General features: G+C 34.2%; 1 protein-coding gene across 1 annotated transcript; it reads right to left on the bottom strand.

The window, feature by feature from the left end:
- Positions 1–153: 153 nt before the first annotated feature.
- LOC128239146 (cullin-5-like) lies at positions 154–15,360 on the bottom strand. Its single transcript, XM_052955641.1, has 18 exons — positions 15,154–15,360; positions 13,198–13,304; positions 11,708–11,807; positions 11,206–11,388; positions 10,302–10,443; positions 9,973–10,070; positions 9,584–9,712; positions 8,736–8,829; positions 8,039–8,169; positions 7,467–7,639; positions 6,897–7,029; positions 5,940–6,071; positions 5,321–5,444; positions 4,836–5,008; positions 4,390–4,551; positions 4,025–4,143; positions 3,433–3,556; positions 154–2,842 (listed from the first exon to the last, which is right to left on the bottom strand). Exons 1-18 carry the CDS (start codon positions 15,160–15,162, stop codon positions 2,648–2,650), a joined length of 2,328 nt encoding a protein of 775 aa, XP_052811601.1. The 5' UTR covers positions 15,163–15,360; the 3' UTR covers positions 154–2,647.
- Between the last annotated feature and the right edge of the window lie 674 nt (positions 15,361–16,034).

Raw genomic sequence — 16,034 nt, 5'->3', positions numbered from 1 at the left:
TGGTCCTACATCATACTCTATAGACATTAGAAGAGCCATAACTCTGAAACATCATTTAACAGGAACATAATTTGATAATATGCACATCACCTCTTGTTCACCTTCAAGATAAATAATTTAATGTAAAGAGAAACAAAATAGGAAAAGAAATAGTTAATGGTGTAATTTTATTGAAATATCATACCATCAAGTATAAAATAACATCGAGCAATTCTATGGCAAAATGCTGTCTATAGTTCATGTATGGCAATAATTTTTCACAACATTTTGCTAACACATGCTTCTTAAGTTCATTGTTCAATAAATCAAATAACCTACCATGGCTGGGCCCATAGCTGTAAACAAAGTGCATTAAAAAGCATGTCCATATTTGTTTTCAATAATTTATTAAATGCCATATGCTACCAGTACTTTGTGATGGTAACAGTGATACAACTTGGAATATAGGGCAAATTAAAGTGAGCTATATGAAGCTCACAATGCAGCAGAGTTATCAGTCAACAGGGTGTGTTCATAATATACCATTGCTCCACAAGTTCTGTAGAACACATGAAGGAGAAATGAGAGTGGGTATTAAAATTTTCATAGGAATGCTCGATGAAGTGAAAATATTTTATTTACTGTGAAATCATTAATATGCGTCGGACATAAATTTTTGCGGTTTTCATGGGTTGGGTTATCCATGAATTCAAAATCCCAACAAAAATTAGACCTTGAGTTCTCAAATTAAACTGCCTATGTAAAACAGTATAAAGTTTTTTGGTTTGCAAAAATCCTTAATTGACGATCAAAGGTTTCACTATTTTATATCAATGATGTGGGTGCATCTTTATTTATGACCCTTATTTTACCAATCAAGCGATAATTGACAAGGCTAACTGTGCTAATTAGCATATTGTCCAACTGTAGAATTTATCTTAAACTGCCATGACGTAGATCAAAGATAGCACAAGATAGGCATAACCTGAATTTGGAGATGCTTTAGGATCACATTTATTTAATCAAATAATGAAAATCCGAACAACAAAATTGTCCTTTTTCGAAAACCCATCAAATTTCATGCTCACGAATATAAATGATTACACAGTATGTCATCATCCAATACTGAAATGAAACTAATATTTAAGGTAATCTACCCGTAACGATATCAATTGTTTCCATGAAACTTCGGATTTCATGCCGCTTGATTTAGGGAATTCGGATCGGAAAACAATTTGCTGTCATTTTCCTGCAATTTGATATTTTAAAATTGTATACAACTTCTACACAGATACACTATTTCTTAATACAAGGTTTTTTATCTTCCAAATAAATGTGTTTTAAGATTCCACTGAGTATGTCAAAGCATTTTGTAACCATTGACAACCGCCAAAAATTTAATTTACTTTTAACAATAGAATGATGTGACACATGCTTCTTTTGTAAGGAAAGGGCGCCAAGCAGCCTAGTTTTTATAGTTTAATGCCTGACTCACTTTTTCCTTTTTTTTTATAATGATTTTACCGAAACCTTATATCAATTACCTACAACTGTATTCTTTTAATGTTGGTAAAATATATTCAGATCAATTAAGCGCCTTATACATTCCTTTCCTTCAAGTCTTGATTTATACATTGACAATTATTCAAAGTGTATGCTGCATTTAATTTATGAAAGCTTTTTATCACTTCTAGAAATCTCAATTATTTCATCAAAAACGTGTATCATCAGTTACAGTAACATAAGTAATCTTTTCTGTCTCTATGGCAACTCTGCTGTCTCAATAAACTTGATTTCAACTTCATACTTTATTCAAGTTACCTGTATTACAGCTCAGTTATATAGTACTTTATAAACCTTATTGTGAATACTGGTTTTGACAGTAATTTAAAAGATCAATTAATATGAAATACTACATTCCAGAAGCAAAAGATGTTCATGATATAAAAACTGAATTGCTTTCTGAGAATTTTTAGTTCTAATTCCTCGCTGTTAGGGGTGGAATACCTTAAAACTGTTTTGTTAAGGCAGTTTTAAGTCACTGAAAGACTAATTCTAGGCTACCAGTAATGTCTTTAATAACATATGTTTCTACTATACATAAACATAAAGACTGAAACATTCCTTTCCTTCAAGTTGGTATGAGATGAGGCATATTGCTAGGAATGAAAACTATATAAGTGAGTAATCTTGTTAAAAAGTGATGAATAGGATCTTTTGGTCGTGCTTCAATAAAATCAACAGATAAAAAATCCCTTCACTGTCTGAATGAGTAAGAAATGGAAACATGTGACAAATTGAGTATGCCTGAATTCTGCTGACTGTACAAGTATTGAAAGTAATATATAACAATTGGCATTTTGCCTTCAACAAAAAACCTGCTCAAACTCTCCAGTTATAACATGGCCAAACTATTTGCTACAAGCGCTTGAAGAATCCAATCTTGATGGCCAATGAACACACATCAGATACCAGACCTGACTGGCCATAAGTAAAGCATTTTGATTGGCTATTACATGGTATCCCAGGACAACACCATTTCATTGGATGCCTCACCCTGAATCTTGCACCTGATTGGATAACTCAGATTTGGCACATAAAATCCTAACTCTGGTTAGAAATGATGCATGCTTGGAGCAAGGAACAACACCTGGAAGGAATCAATGTTTTAAGACATATAAATAAATAGATTAATATTGTCCTCGTCCCTTCTCATGTACTTGTGCTCTATTAACCACTCAATTTGTTCTTTTATAAGTTTCTTTGATGGTAAGAACATATTTTTCAGGATTTCTACAAGTTCAGTTTGAAGTGCTGCGTTGGTGATCTTTTTCCTCATCTTCATTATTTTCACTATTGCTTCCTGAAAAATATAAAAAATACTATCAATAAATGTTACAGCTATGTAACACAAACATAACACATAGTTTAAGACAGAGACAGCTACTGGTGGACATGTATTATTGATGCTGCTCGCAGATGCGAACAATCTGTTTTTCTGAGCTGGCTCCGATTTCTCACTTTATGTTAAGTCCCTTATAAAAAGAAATTTTCTTCCTGATATTCACAATAAAACTAAATGTTATTTAGTAAAATCAAATTTTATTAAAAAATTTGGCTTCATGAAATTGGCTATTTAAGCCTGTTTTCTTTTGAGAACTTTCAAGAAATAGTGACCTGGTCTAAGCCATAAATGAATTATTTTGAGGCAGATTTATTGGCCTTGGCTATAATGTTTATCATCACTGGTAACATTTGTACTAAGTTTTATGTGAATTTAGACAGGTTGTCAGTTATGACCGCTTGTAAGGTCAACGAAAAGTTTATTTCTGTGCATGATTCTGCTGCTGCCACCAACCATGTAAACACAACCGCACTCTAACAAGATTTTGTGAAAACAAACAAACTTAATATTATAAAATATGCATGATCTATAGACATCATGTAACAAACCTGTACACGGAGGATACGGAGCTGCATGATGCCCTCATTGTCCTCCTCCTTACTCTTTTCCGTTGAGAGCTGCAGTCGACCAATCAGGTTCAACTTCCCACGCTTTTGAACTTTCCCATTCTTACTGTAATGAGAACACAGCATTAAGTAACCACTCCGATATAATATAAATCAGTGTTCCCAATAACAAAGTGCTGCATGTAAACACCATAGCTTAACTGTTGTATTTCCAGTCAAACAAGGGGAATAACTAAACAAACATCAAAGCCAGAGCTATGGGCCTTTCAGATTTTCTCAAACTCTTGCAACATGTGTACCAAAGTTCATTCATCCTTTATGGACAAGATTCAAGCTTTTGCACAATAAAAACCAAGCATAAAGGCTTGGCAATACTTTGAAAACATACAGACTATAAATAACTTCAATAGATCAAAACCTAAAATGCCTTCTTGACAGGAAAATTGAGATCACTGCATGAAAGTGCATTTTTGTGAAAATGATATGGGTTTTACTTCAAATCACAAAGGTTCAGTCTGTGGGGAAAGATATGACAGGAATGTGGAAAAGAAATACCACTATTGTGTGAACTTACATCAAAGCAAACTCCTGATTCACCCAGAATTCTGTCCCATCTGTAATGTCCTTGGGAGACTTCACCTCGCCCGGACACACAAGCACCTGTCGCCTGATCTTCGGGAATGCCACCAGCGACTGAAGGATTTCAAATGATACAAAATATATACTTAAAAAGCAGCCAATCCTTATATTACTAAAAACATAATATTTCGATAAAACATATAATTATCCATAAATGAAAATAAGTATAAACAGTTACAAAATTGATAAATGCCAAGTGTAATACCTGGTTTCCATGCGTACGATTTGAAATACTCAAAACTATTTAAATATTAAAGACAGAAAATAAAACAGTCAAACAGATTTTTATGCTACACTAACCCAAAGAGTTCTTCTCAACTCTGCATCTGGCAGCTCTGTAGCTAGTTTCAGACTTTCGTAGGAGATTTTGTCTTTGGGCCTCTGGTTCCAGGCAAACAATACGCCCATCTGGAATGTGGTCACCTCCACATCATAGCGGCCAACATCGTTATTGAACGTGATCTGTACAGGATAATAAATGTTCAAGTACATTTTCACTAAGTGTTTAAGAAACTATTTATTTTTTTAACTACAGTTCTTCAACAGTAAAGAAGGCCTTAATGGATTTAGTTAAATGGATCATTTAATGATACCGTATCTTTATTCAGTAAAACCTGAAGAATAGTTTTTCTCTAGTAAAATACTGACCTTAATCAAGAGTCTATGCACTCAAAAATCTCATTAAGCATATTTTGATGATAAAACCACATTAAAATGTTATAATTCAAGCCCTATCAGTTACTCACAATGCCATTTGACATAAGATGGTGCCACTGAAGCTTGCGGCCGCTGTGTTTTTGTCGGTAGAAGTCCTCCACCTGTGGGATGTAATCCTCCAGCTCCATCGGCAGTGAGACGGACAGACGGTCACTAGACCGCGCCCATGCACCGGCATTCAGGATCTTGATGTTGATAGAATCTAGCCAACAAAGCAATAGTTACAGGAAGCTCACAGACAATCAATGCATATTAGAACACCTATTAACAGGTAAATGACAAAGAATTTCCACTAAAATATACATTAAACATGAAATTATTGATTCAGTAGTGTCAGTGACGATTCTTCCATAATCATAGTAGTAGATAGAGCTTAGTTTATACAAAAACAACAGTAAGTTACATCCATGTTCCCATAATATTTTTCATCTTTTCTTCTAAGCACCTTGTAGATGAAAGAGCGCTTGAAGATATATTAATATATATTTACTATGACAAGTAAAATTGTCCATACCAGCAATGTACTCATTGTTGTTCCTGTGTGCATCCTTGAACTCCACATTGAGGTCCTCGCTGACCTTGATATCCTGGAACATCCGTGCCAGCTTGTTCACGTAGTCTGCTGGCATACCAACCTCCTGCAAGGTCAGATAACAAGAACGATTAACAAGTCTGGCACACATGTTACTGGTAATTGATGTTTCAAGTTGTACCTCCTAGTTTCCTTAATTTGACAATATATATATAAGAGGTTCATACCAGTAGCTTCGATTTATTAAGATATTATATCGGATATAATTTTTTATAATTCACAAAAGAATTAAAAACTATTTTTATATTAACACTATTAGTCAGTAATTGAGACATTGTCTGCGAAAATGAGTCCTGCAGAGGTGAAAGTGGGATGATCATTTTTACAACGCATTGTGCCACATAAGTTGACAATCAGTGCTGTTAAGATTTTTGGTGAAAATGATATCAATTTAAATCTTACAGTCAAAACTTGTATTTCATTATACAATCATGTGTTAAAATTTGATTTCTGATGATAATGTGAATGCCTCCACAGGACTCAATTTCGTAGAAAATATCATATTTATTATACAAACTGCTAGTATAACCAACATACATACCCGGAGCCACTCTACCATGTTCTCCTCCTTCTCGTTGTCAGCTGAGGTGTCAAGGATGAGGCGTCGTGTGAGATGGGCTTTGTGGTAACGCATGAACACATCCTTGTTCTGTACATACTTCAGCACCAGCAACTAGACATAACACAAATGTAGGGGCATAATCATGACAGCAAAGTGGGTTAAACAAAGTTTAATGTGGCAAATAACATCACTGATCAACTAATAAATGTCTTGAATAAAAGTCCTTAATAGGTTATGAAATATAAAAGCAACATGCACTAAAGTAACTTTACATGTGATAAATCATATGTGAAACTTTTGCATCAACATTCATAGATCAATCACAACAAGAGTGCCAACTGTCACAAAATTGTTCGTCCTAATTTAGTTTTAGAGAGCGGAAACAGTAAATACAGTTTTTGCGAAATCAAGTATCATACCGCCAGAGTGACTCAGGTGATATGGCTGGTTATCGAATCGGACCAAGATATTATGCCCATTCATATTCTGACCAAATTTGGTGATGATAGGACAAATGCTTCTTAAGTTATTGTACAGACAAGACCAACTTTAGGTAATTTCTAGAAATAAAGGGCAATAGCTCTTGAGTGACTAAACTGGTATGGCTGGTGTTCTAAATTTGGTGATGATTTGACAAATGCTTCTAAAGTTATTGACGGCCAAGACTGATTTTAGGGAATTCTATAATAAAAGGGTGATTACTCTCAAGTGACTACAGCAATATGGCATGTTATCAAACTTGTTCAAGGATGTGCCAATACACATTCTAGCAAAATTTGGTAATGATTGGACAAAGGCTTCTCAAGTTATTGACCAGACAACATACAGGACACTGCCAGTGTGCACGCCGCAGGTAATACTATGAGAAGTCCCGTTCAATGAAAGGGCGTATAAAAACGACAGAACATTTAGTGAACCATTACAAAATGTACAAACCACATCTCTTAGTTTCTTTTCCACTTCTTCTGATGTGAGTTTTTTGCTGAGCGGTGTTTTTCTCAGAAGCATATCACAGTAGTTAGCCAGCAGCTCAGGGCACTTGGATTCTGGTTGGGTCTTTGTTCCCACACTGAAATATTCACTCAAAGGTTTTAACAATGTACGTGATTTTCATGATCATAGCACTATGTGATCGTACCCATAACTCGTAGCTAGAGCATTCTTACCTCAGCAACCACCTCAATTAAAATAGATAGATATACCTATACCTATCTGGTACTCTCTGCTAAAATACTGTTGCATGACAAATGGTTGAAAACACTTGATAGCAAACAGCTTAACACAATTCCATGTGTTTATCTCATTGTATCTCACTAGCCAGCACTGAGTTTGACTGTAAAAGCTCTTTTTTACCTGAACAAACTTTAAAAACCTTATGCATTTGATATTATATTCAAACACATGGATACAAGTAAGCACCATCATCATTTGTACAAAATCTTGAACATCTGCTACAAATGTTCAAAGTCAGGTGATTCTGAAATGCAGGACATCATTTTACATTACCCTTTATTTTTGATAGGTATCTCCAGTTTAAAGACACTTGTATCGTTGACCACGTTTTTGTAAGCCTTGTCCCTAGCTGTGAGGAACCTGGGGTCGTCGTTGAAAGCTTCGTGCACGAGAGCACTGAACCGGTTAAACAGCTCCAGCAGCTGTTCTACATACTTCTCCGAATCCTGCAAGATAGTAACAATCAATCATAACTTATATGTGACTGTCTGTCATCAAAAGCATTATCTGTAGAATACTATAGACTTTTTCAAATTCAGACATACTATTGTGATGATTTTTTGTTATTTATGGCCTTTTCCACAAGATTGGTAATTCTCTATGCCATGATGGTAAAATTTGTTTCTGTATACAGGATATCTTTTCAAGTTATTTTTAATTCAGTTTGAACAGCAATGTGTTGTAAACACATATATTGGCAAAAATACAGCTGTGACTAATTTATCAGTCATGAAATCACAGCATATGGTACTATACATGTGCAAATAGCTGTTTACTACACCAAGAGTTGAATTTTTAGTGATTTTCGTCCCCACAATGATATGAGATAAACAGGAGATACATACAGAAGTAATGATGTCAGCAGCTGCGATCATGTCAGCAAGTCCCTGGTTTACCACATGAGCCTCTAGGTCGTGTAACATTGGCCCAATACCGTCAGGCACCCTGTCCATCAGTGTGAACATTAGACGTAATTCTGTAAACAGGTAATGATAGATGACATCAATATAAGTGAACCAGGCACTGACAGTACGGGCCTTGAGGTCTTGTAAAATCTGATCAATGTCGAAATTAAAACTAGCCCGCAAGCCCTGCACTGGTAAAATGTCTTTCGGGCTTGCTCAAATTCTGAATTCTTTATAGCAGGGCTTGTTCAAAAATTTGATGCCAAGTAATTGTATAAGAATTCAATTAAAATGAATATAAACTGCACCTCTGCAAGCTGTCATTGGAATATCACATAACTATAGTCAGTTAAAAAATGAAAAAAGAAGATATAATTCATAGGAGTACTGCTACATGTCGTTAGTTTTAATTTTTTTTTATCAAATTAAAAAGAAGAAATGAATATTTTTTCAAATCATCTATGATATAATTAAAACCATGCATGGGATCTAGCTAAAGTGATTTCATAAAACATGTCTCTTCAATCGGTCACTTTCATTATAAACACTGTAGGGTCAAACTTGACCTGAAATATTTATAACATTTCTCCCTGTTTTTAGCATGATCCCTTAATTGCCCGTGGCAGTTATTACTTACTTTCAGTCTCATTGCTGCGGATCATTTGGGCACACTCCTGGAGGATCGTCTCCTTGAAGGCCGTCACCAGCACATTCACACAACACTCTGTCAGCTGTAGACAAACAATACATTCATTGTCACTACACTTGCATGAATGATTCAACACACCTTTAAGAAACAGCAATCCTGATTTGTTCTAATCCCCTAATTGAACTAGATGATTAAACCAAACTTTAAACTTAATTTTCCAAATCTATAATGAAGTAAGAGGTATTTGGTATTTTAAGTTTTCATTATAATTCATTACTATTAATGAATTCAGAAAGGCTTTCTGCCATTATATTTTAAATTTTAACTTCATAATGCAAAAAAAAAAAATACAATGTAAATCTGTGTTGCATATGGAATGTTTTTTATCACAGAAAAAAACAATTGTTAATATGCTGACTTATAAAGATAATATTTATTCATGCATATTAATTAGATAAATTTTGACTCATAACCACTTTAAATAGCCACCTCCTGCAAATTATAATTTGCATATCTTGTCAAAGTTAAGTCAATTTTAACAAAATAAATGTTTGTCCTCTCCTTTAATGTCTATAGCTGCTCAATTCTATCTTTCCCTTCAAAGAAAATGATATTGGAGGCTAAAATCTGATTTTGACACACCCAATTAGGGAAAGGCTTCTGTATAAACAAGAATAATTGCTAATGCAGATTGGTCCTACTTGTTTGGGTATACTTTACTATAATTCATGATTTAGAACTTCAACATCATATGCAATGTAGTATACCTTACATTACAAATATCCCTACAACACAAACTCTCTCATATTTGCCAGGCTCTTCATCCCTGAACTCACCGCAGTGACTGATGTACATCCCCACCCTGTCTCGAGGTATCTACGGGCCCGCCCCTCCTCCTCCTTCAACTTGGCATCTGCATAACGCATGTAGTTCTGAACGCCATTCGCCTGCAGATACTGGGGGGCCTACAACCAAACAAAAATGGGGCAGTGTTAACATCATCACAATACATTTACATGTACAACATAATTATTGATGTACTAATAAAGTAAATGACAGTAAGTATAAGTTTTTAGTGTACATACAATTAAATATAAAATTGAAACAACTTTTTAACTACTTTTACGAATAAAATAACGATAACAAGCTACAAAAGGTCCTTATAAAGTTGTCAAGTAAGCAAACAAATGTAATATACCGGTACCTGTCTTTTAGTTTATTTTACCTTTAACTTGTAGAAAGACTTTGTAGCTTCTAAATAGGCTCTCTCAAAGTTTTCTCTGTAGATTTTTAATTTGTCTTCTATATCTGAACTGAGATTCACTGAAATGAGGCATGAACACTGTTCAACATAACCAGTCATTATAGTTATTCACAAAGTAAATATTGAGTATACAAATAAATTAATAAATTATTCTCAATTAAAAACAGTCAACTAGCAAGACAGGACTTTTCAATTAAACCATGAACGGAATATTTTCAAAACTTTTTAATGAAAACAATGTCCCAACACTGCACTTTCACATTTTTCATAGCACTCCTGGCCTCCCATACCATATGACTCCCGTACTCCAATGACAAGCTGTGAGTCGAACGCCTCGCCGTTTCTCTCCGCGTGCACAAGCTTCATGGCACTGTCCTGCAGCCGCTGCTTGATGTTTGAGAAGATTGACTGGTTCCAGCTGTCCAGCATCAACTACAAGGGAGATATCACATATAAATCTATTACATCTACATCAACTGCCACAGAAATAAACAATGTTTACCAATGAAACCCGTTACAGAACCTTACTTCTGAAGCATTTAAGGACATATATCACCAAATGAAGTAAGTTTTCAGGCATTTAAATTTTACATATACATTACAGTTTTGTTTAAGTTGCAGTTTGTGATGCTACATGTATCTGTCTTAAACTGTCCTGAAATTTTAATAAGAGGATTTAAACTGGTACATTGTGTAATTGGGATTCATACCATATATGTAGACAAATACTATTGGGGAGATTTTATGCAACATAAAAATCATAAACAAAATTAATCACTACATTGGAATTTGTCAGAATTAATGTTTTGGTAAAAAGGAATAGAGCTATAATTTTTGTTAACAGTTTTTTCTATCAAGTGGTAGGGTTACCGGAATCTTTCAAGAGGCCGAAATTACATCAATTATTTCTTTGTTTATTCGTTGACATAAACAAATTCAAAACAGAGAGTGTTACTTTACATTGCTTACAGCAAATCTAAATCATATGTATATGCATAACATTGCATATAAAACAACGGTATCATCAACAAGGGGGATTTGAAAATTATAATAATACTCTCACTCATTTCATAAACGAAATTCAAAAAACTGGTATAAGACTTACTTCAGTGAAAGCTCATTATAATGCTAAAAGAAGTACACTAAACTTCAACACAAAGCAGTGTTTTAAAGGCTGACAAATGTTTTGCTTACCTTCCTAACAATGCTTTCATCCCCCTGAGGCTTTTTCTGCATGGGTGTGTGAGTCTTGCTGGCCAGGGACGTCTCCAGCTGCATGAAGGGTTTGGGAAGGTAGTCACACTGTGTGAAAAATTTGCCCCATTCTGCTATGTAGGCCTTCAATAATGCAGAATCTTCCTGGTTGTGGAGCACCCTCTGCAAACACGCAGATAATGTTTGGGTAGCATTCATTCATACTGCATCACTTTTGATTACTATTGAGAAATATTGATGTAGCTTTTACCTAATATAACCTGTTGTAATAGGTACTGTGGAAAACATATCTTTCAATTCAAACACTTAAATGTACAATATGTATAAGCTTGAGACAGTGCAAAATTCTGAATACATGTAACAATGCTTTTATACTCACAAATAACATTTAAATGTTATCATAATTAACTTTCTTCTGAACAATTCATCCAACTATTTTCAAACTTCCAGCATGACTTATTTGTGATATGGAGGGGCTTACAGTTTGAGCATGCTTGATAAACTCCAAGATGTCGTCTTGTAGAGCCTGGTAAACTTTCTGGGGCCCTTTGTCATCCCACAGACACACAGAATGCACAGCCCTGCAAAGTACAACTGAGCTTATCAACTCAAATTTATGTTTTTTTACAAAATGACTATGTTTATAAAAAACATCAGTAGTGGTACAATCCTAGATTATAACAAGTGCTGTCACAGTATGTGACTAATGCCCCCGAATGTGACATTGACCTATGAACAAGGTCAGTACATGAAAAGTTAAAGATCAAACAAATACATATGGCAAGTTATTTTAAATTGCCTCTGAACATAAAAAAATACAACCCATATTTGACAACCTACATTCTTATGTCCTTGTGTTCAGCATTCCATTGTGAATAAACACCTAATTGTGACCTTGACCTTAGAGGTAGGGACACGGTTCTTGCACGTGACATGTCGTCTTGGTATGCCAAACACATGTGGCAATTTATTTTAAAATATGTTCTTACAAGGGAAAGTTACAGCCCGGACACGACAACCTATACTCTATGTCCTTATATGCAGCATTCCTATGTGAATAAACACTAAGTGTGACCTTGACCTTAGAGGTAGGGACAGGGGTCTTGCACGCGACACGTCGTCTTGGTATGCCAAACACATTTGACAAGTTATTTTAAAATATGTCCATACAAGGGAAAGTTACAGCCCGGACAAGAGTTATTGAGCCGGACACATGGAAATAAAGTTGAGGAATAAAACAATCTTACAACATTTCATACATAATTATCAGGGCTTCTAAAAACAGGCAATTTGCTGGTCTAGACCAATTTGCTGGTCTAGACCAATTTGCCAGTCTAGACCAATTTTGACCAAGCCTGCCGGTCTAGACCAATTTTGACCAAGCCTGCCGGTCTAGACCAATTTTGACCAAGCCAGACTGATTTCAGTTTCAAAAAGTGTCAATTTTTTTTTTAATTATCATAAGTTAATATAATGACAAATTCAATACAAGTAAAGTATTAAACAGTTTAATGCATTTATATAATAAATGAGGTTGCCAGGATAAAAGTATAAACATTTTAATATATATTTTTGATATTACAACTAGTGTAATAACACTTGACCTGATGTTACAAATGAATAGAGTTGCAAAGTGTACGTTGAATAGCATGGGTTTATGTACTTAGTGCAATATATCACATAATTAGTATTTATAATATCATTTATGATATAAGAATATCAAATTTGTGGTCATTCAATACAAAATATACTCTTGGACGGGATGGCTCAGAGGTAGAGTGCCTGCCTCCCGACCAAAAGGTAAGGGGTTTGATCCCTATTTGGGGAACATTCATGTGGCCTCTCACATGGACATTACATACTGGCAAGTTTTACCTAAGAAGTGAAATTTAGAGTGTTTAAATAAGCTCTTAGCTTTCTATATCATCAAGCTAAAATAATTTGGTACAAAAAAAATTGATGAACACTCACCAAAAAAGATCATGCCACTCTGATCGTGTGACTGGTTCTTGTCGAAGTAATTTCAATACAGATGGCCTCATTGATGGCCATTTCTCTTCAAACTGAGACTGACCTTGCTGTAAAAAGAAACAGACGAATTGAAACTTATTCCATGCACAACGCTTCTTTCAGTAAACAGCTTTATACAAGAATTTAAGGCATCAACTTTATCCTTTATATTAAAGTGTACATAATTTAAAATGACAGGCACCCAACGATTTAATAGCCAACAAATTTGATTTGTGGATTTTTTTTTGTTAAGGCAATCAGATCATGTTTACAGAAAAGAATAAGCAATGATGTCACAGTATTTTCACTATATAAAGGTTAATTTCTTTTGTTGGAGAGACTTAAGAGTTATATGACTGAGGCCACAATGAGATATCCTTGTGTTGTTCAAACTGTTTGGTTCTGTAGCATATATATACATATATGTGGTCAGTCAGTTTCGATGACTTAAAAAGGTAGTATGGTAGTGCTTTTTAACCATATGTTTGGTAAAGGAATTTATTTCATACCTTTCAGTTTTGTATTTAAAATAAACTTTATCATACAATTATTCAGTAATGTAATATGGTATTTTGCATTAGTGTACTATCTTGAAAAACAGTTAAACATACTTGTACACTGTTGTCAGACAAAACATCATTGGGGCATGAGGATTGAAGAGATTGGCATAATAGGGAATTATATGTTTTTTCAAATATCAACTGTCAGAAATTTGTTGAGAAAACAAGTAGTCCAAATAATTGTATGTTTTCGGACTTTTGTTACGATTTTTGATATGGCAAATCCTTCACGTTGTTTAGTATCAAAAGTGGGTAGTTATTCCGATCGGGATTTCGGGTTAAAGCATTTAGCATCTAAAAAATATCATAAAAACAAGAAATATTACCAGATTACGTTATTTTATATCAGTTCCATCCATACATAAAAATGTCATATCCTACTAATAATTATGAGTTTGATGCGTTTTTTTCATTTCTTACTGTCAAAACATATTGATTTATACATGACGGGCACCTGCCAGGCTTCAAGGCACAGTTTTTAAACAATCGGAACATTTCGGCCATGGCCGAACTGTTACGTTTGTATTTACGAGGTCTATCTCGAAAACTGTCGGACGTGGCCGAATTATTACGATTAGGTCAAGTTCTTCCGCTAGGCATAATTGTTGTCTGTGTTAGTCAACTTTCGTTTTATTGGAAAGGTAAATAATGTGTTTTAATGCTTTAAGTGCTTGTTTTGTGCAAAATAACTTTTCACTTACATGGTAAAATATGAATATAAACCTTAAAACCATAAAATACTCCACTTAATACAATTTCAATATTTTTCAAAACAACCCCGGGTTTTGCACAAACCCGTTTAGACGTTAGGGATTGGAAGAATCCCGTTTAACATGTCTATTATTTTAGACTAAGAAAACAAGGTGAAACAACTTTTTTCAAATAAAACCATTGTGCAATTTTTGAAAAAGCATGAAAAATGTTTCCAATAAATAAGATTTGATTAATTGATCACTAACATTGTTGATATTTAGTAGATTTTATTATAATCAGTTAATTCAGCACTTTCCTGAATCTGTTTATCCTTATTTGGACAGTCTAATTCTAAATACTAACAATCATCTAAGCAACCACGCAAATATTAAGACAAAAGTGTTTTATTTTAAACTAATTGTATGCAATTTATTTTAGAAAAAAACGTTACGTCCTATTACTATTTTTAGTCTTTGTTTACTATATGTAGAATAATTGTTACCCCACCCTCTGATGCCCCAAAATAATCAATTAATTCCTTTTTTTATATGACATATTGTATTCTTTTGGATGTATTTATAACAATTATTAAATCATTATTCAATTATAAGGCGCCACACAGAGAAATTGTCATTAAAACTTTACTTTTAACAACAAAAAATACCTTCAGCATTTTGACAACTTTTGGCTATGCTTGATTTCACTTGCTATTTTTTTTCTTTTAATCGATTTAAATTGTAGCGCTATTAAAACTGTGTCAATAACATCAAGTATTAAAACACCATAAACACTCAAACAGGTTTTGGGCAATTATAAATAACTGTGTTCTTTATATTTTTCTTCATTATCAATTCATTTTGTGTAAGAGTCAATCAAGCTTTTGTAAACAGGCAAAACGTTCCCGAAAGAAACGGTCCCAAAATGATAGTCGGCTGGTACCGAACATAGATTGCAACCCCGGAACACTACATTACTCAATGAAGCAGATCGTATAGTGTACCAAGCTTATTCGACAACGCGATCCGAGAAGTATAATTTATTAATATGTCGGCATGATACGAGTAAAGAACATAGGCCATGCATAGCCTTGCTATTGCCAGTCTTTATTATGTTAAATTAAAAATTAAAGTATATGTTTAATTTTGCACATGTATGGCAGACACCAGAAAGTACTTTCTTCGACTAAACAGGGATCGGAGGGTATTGGGCTTATATTATACCAATATACGTGTCCTTACGGTCAGATCCTGGATCTACACAAATTATGCTCTTCTTCGTCCCTTCGTCTTCTTCGTGATATCGTAAAATGATATGTACAACAAAATGAATCAACTTAATGTATGAATACCCCGCCTGTAGGTTTTAACCATGCTGTTTGATGTCTTTAATGTTCAAAATATTTTTTTGTTGTATGTTTATATATTCTGAATGAAGCTAGGTAATATGAATTTGCCTTTTTTTCAACGATATTTTTTTCTATAGTATTCATATAGATTTGACAAAATACGGTATCACTAAAATATACCAACGTCCGAGCTCCTTTCA

The sequence above is a fragment of the Mya arenaria genome, chromosome 6 (genome assembly GCF_026914265.1).
Source record: "Mya arenaria isolate MELC-2E11 chromosome 6, ASM2691426v1".
NCBI lineage: Eukaryota > Metazoa > Mollusca > Bivalvia > Myida > Myidae > Mya > Mya arenaria.
The sequence above is the reverse complement of the archived record's forward strand: the minus strand, read 5'-3'. Positions and strand labels throughout refer to the sequence as shown.

Excerpts from the sequence above, each read along its gene's own strand:
- LOC128239146 (XM_052955641.1), bottom strand. Across the intron at positions 5,009-5,320 it reads CAACAATGAGTACATTGCTG|ATTCTATCAACATCAAGATC; the intron begins GTATGGACAATT and ends TTTGTTGGCTAG. Across the intron at positions 3,557-4,024 it reads AATCAGGAGTTTGCTTTGAT|TAAGAATGGGAAAGTTCAAA; the intron begins GTAAGTTCACAC and ends TTCTCATTACAG.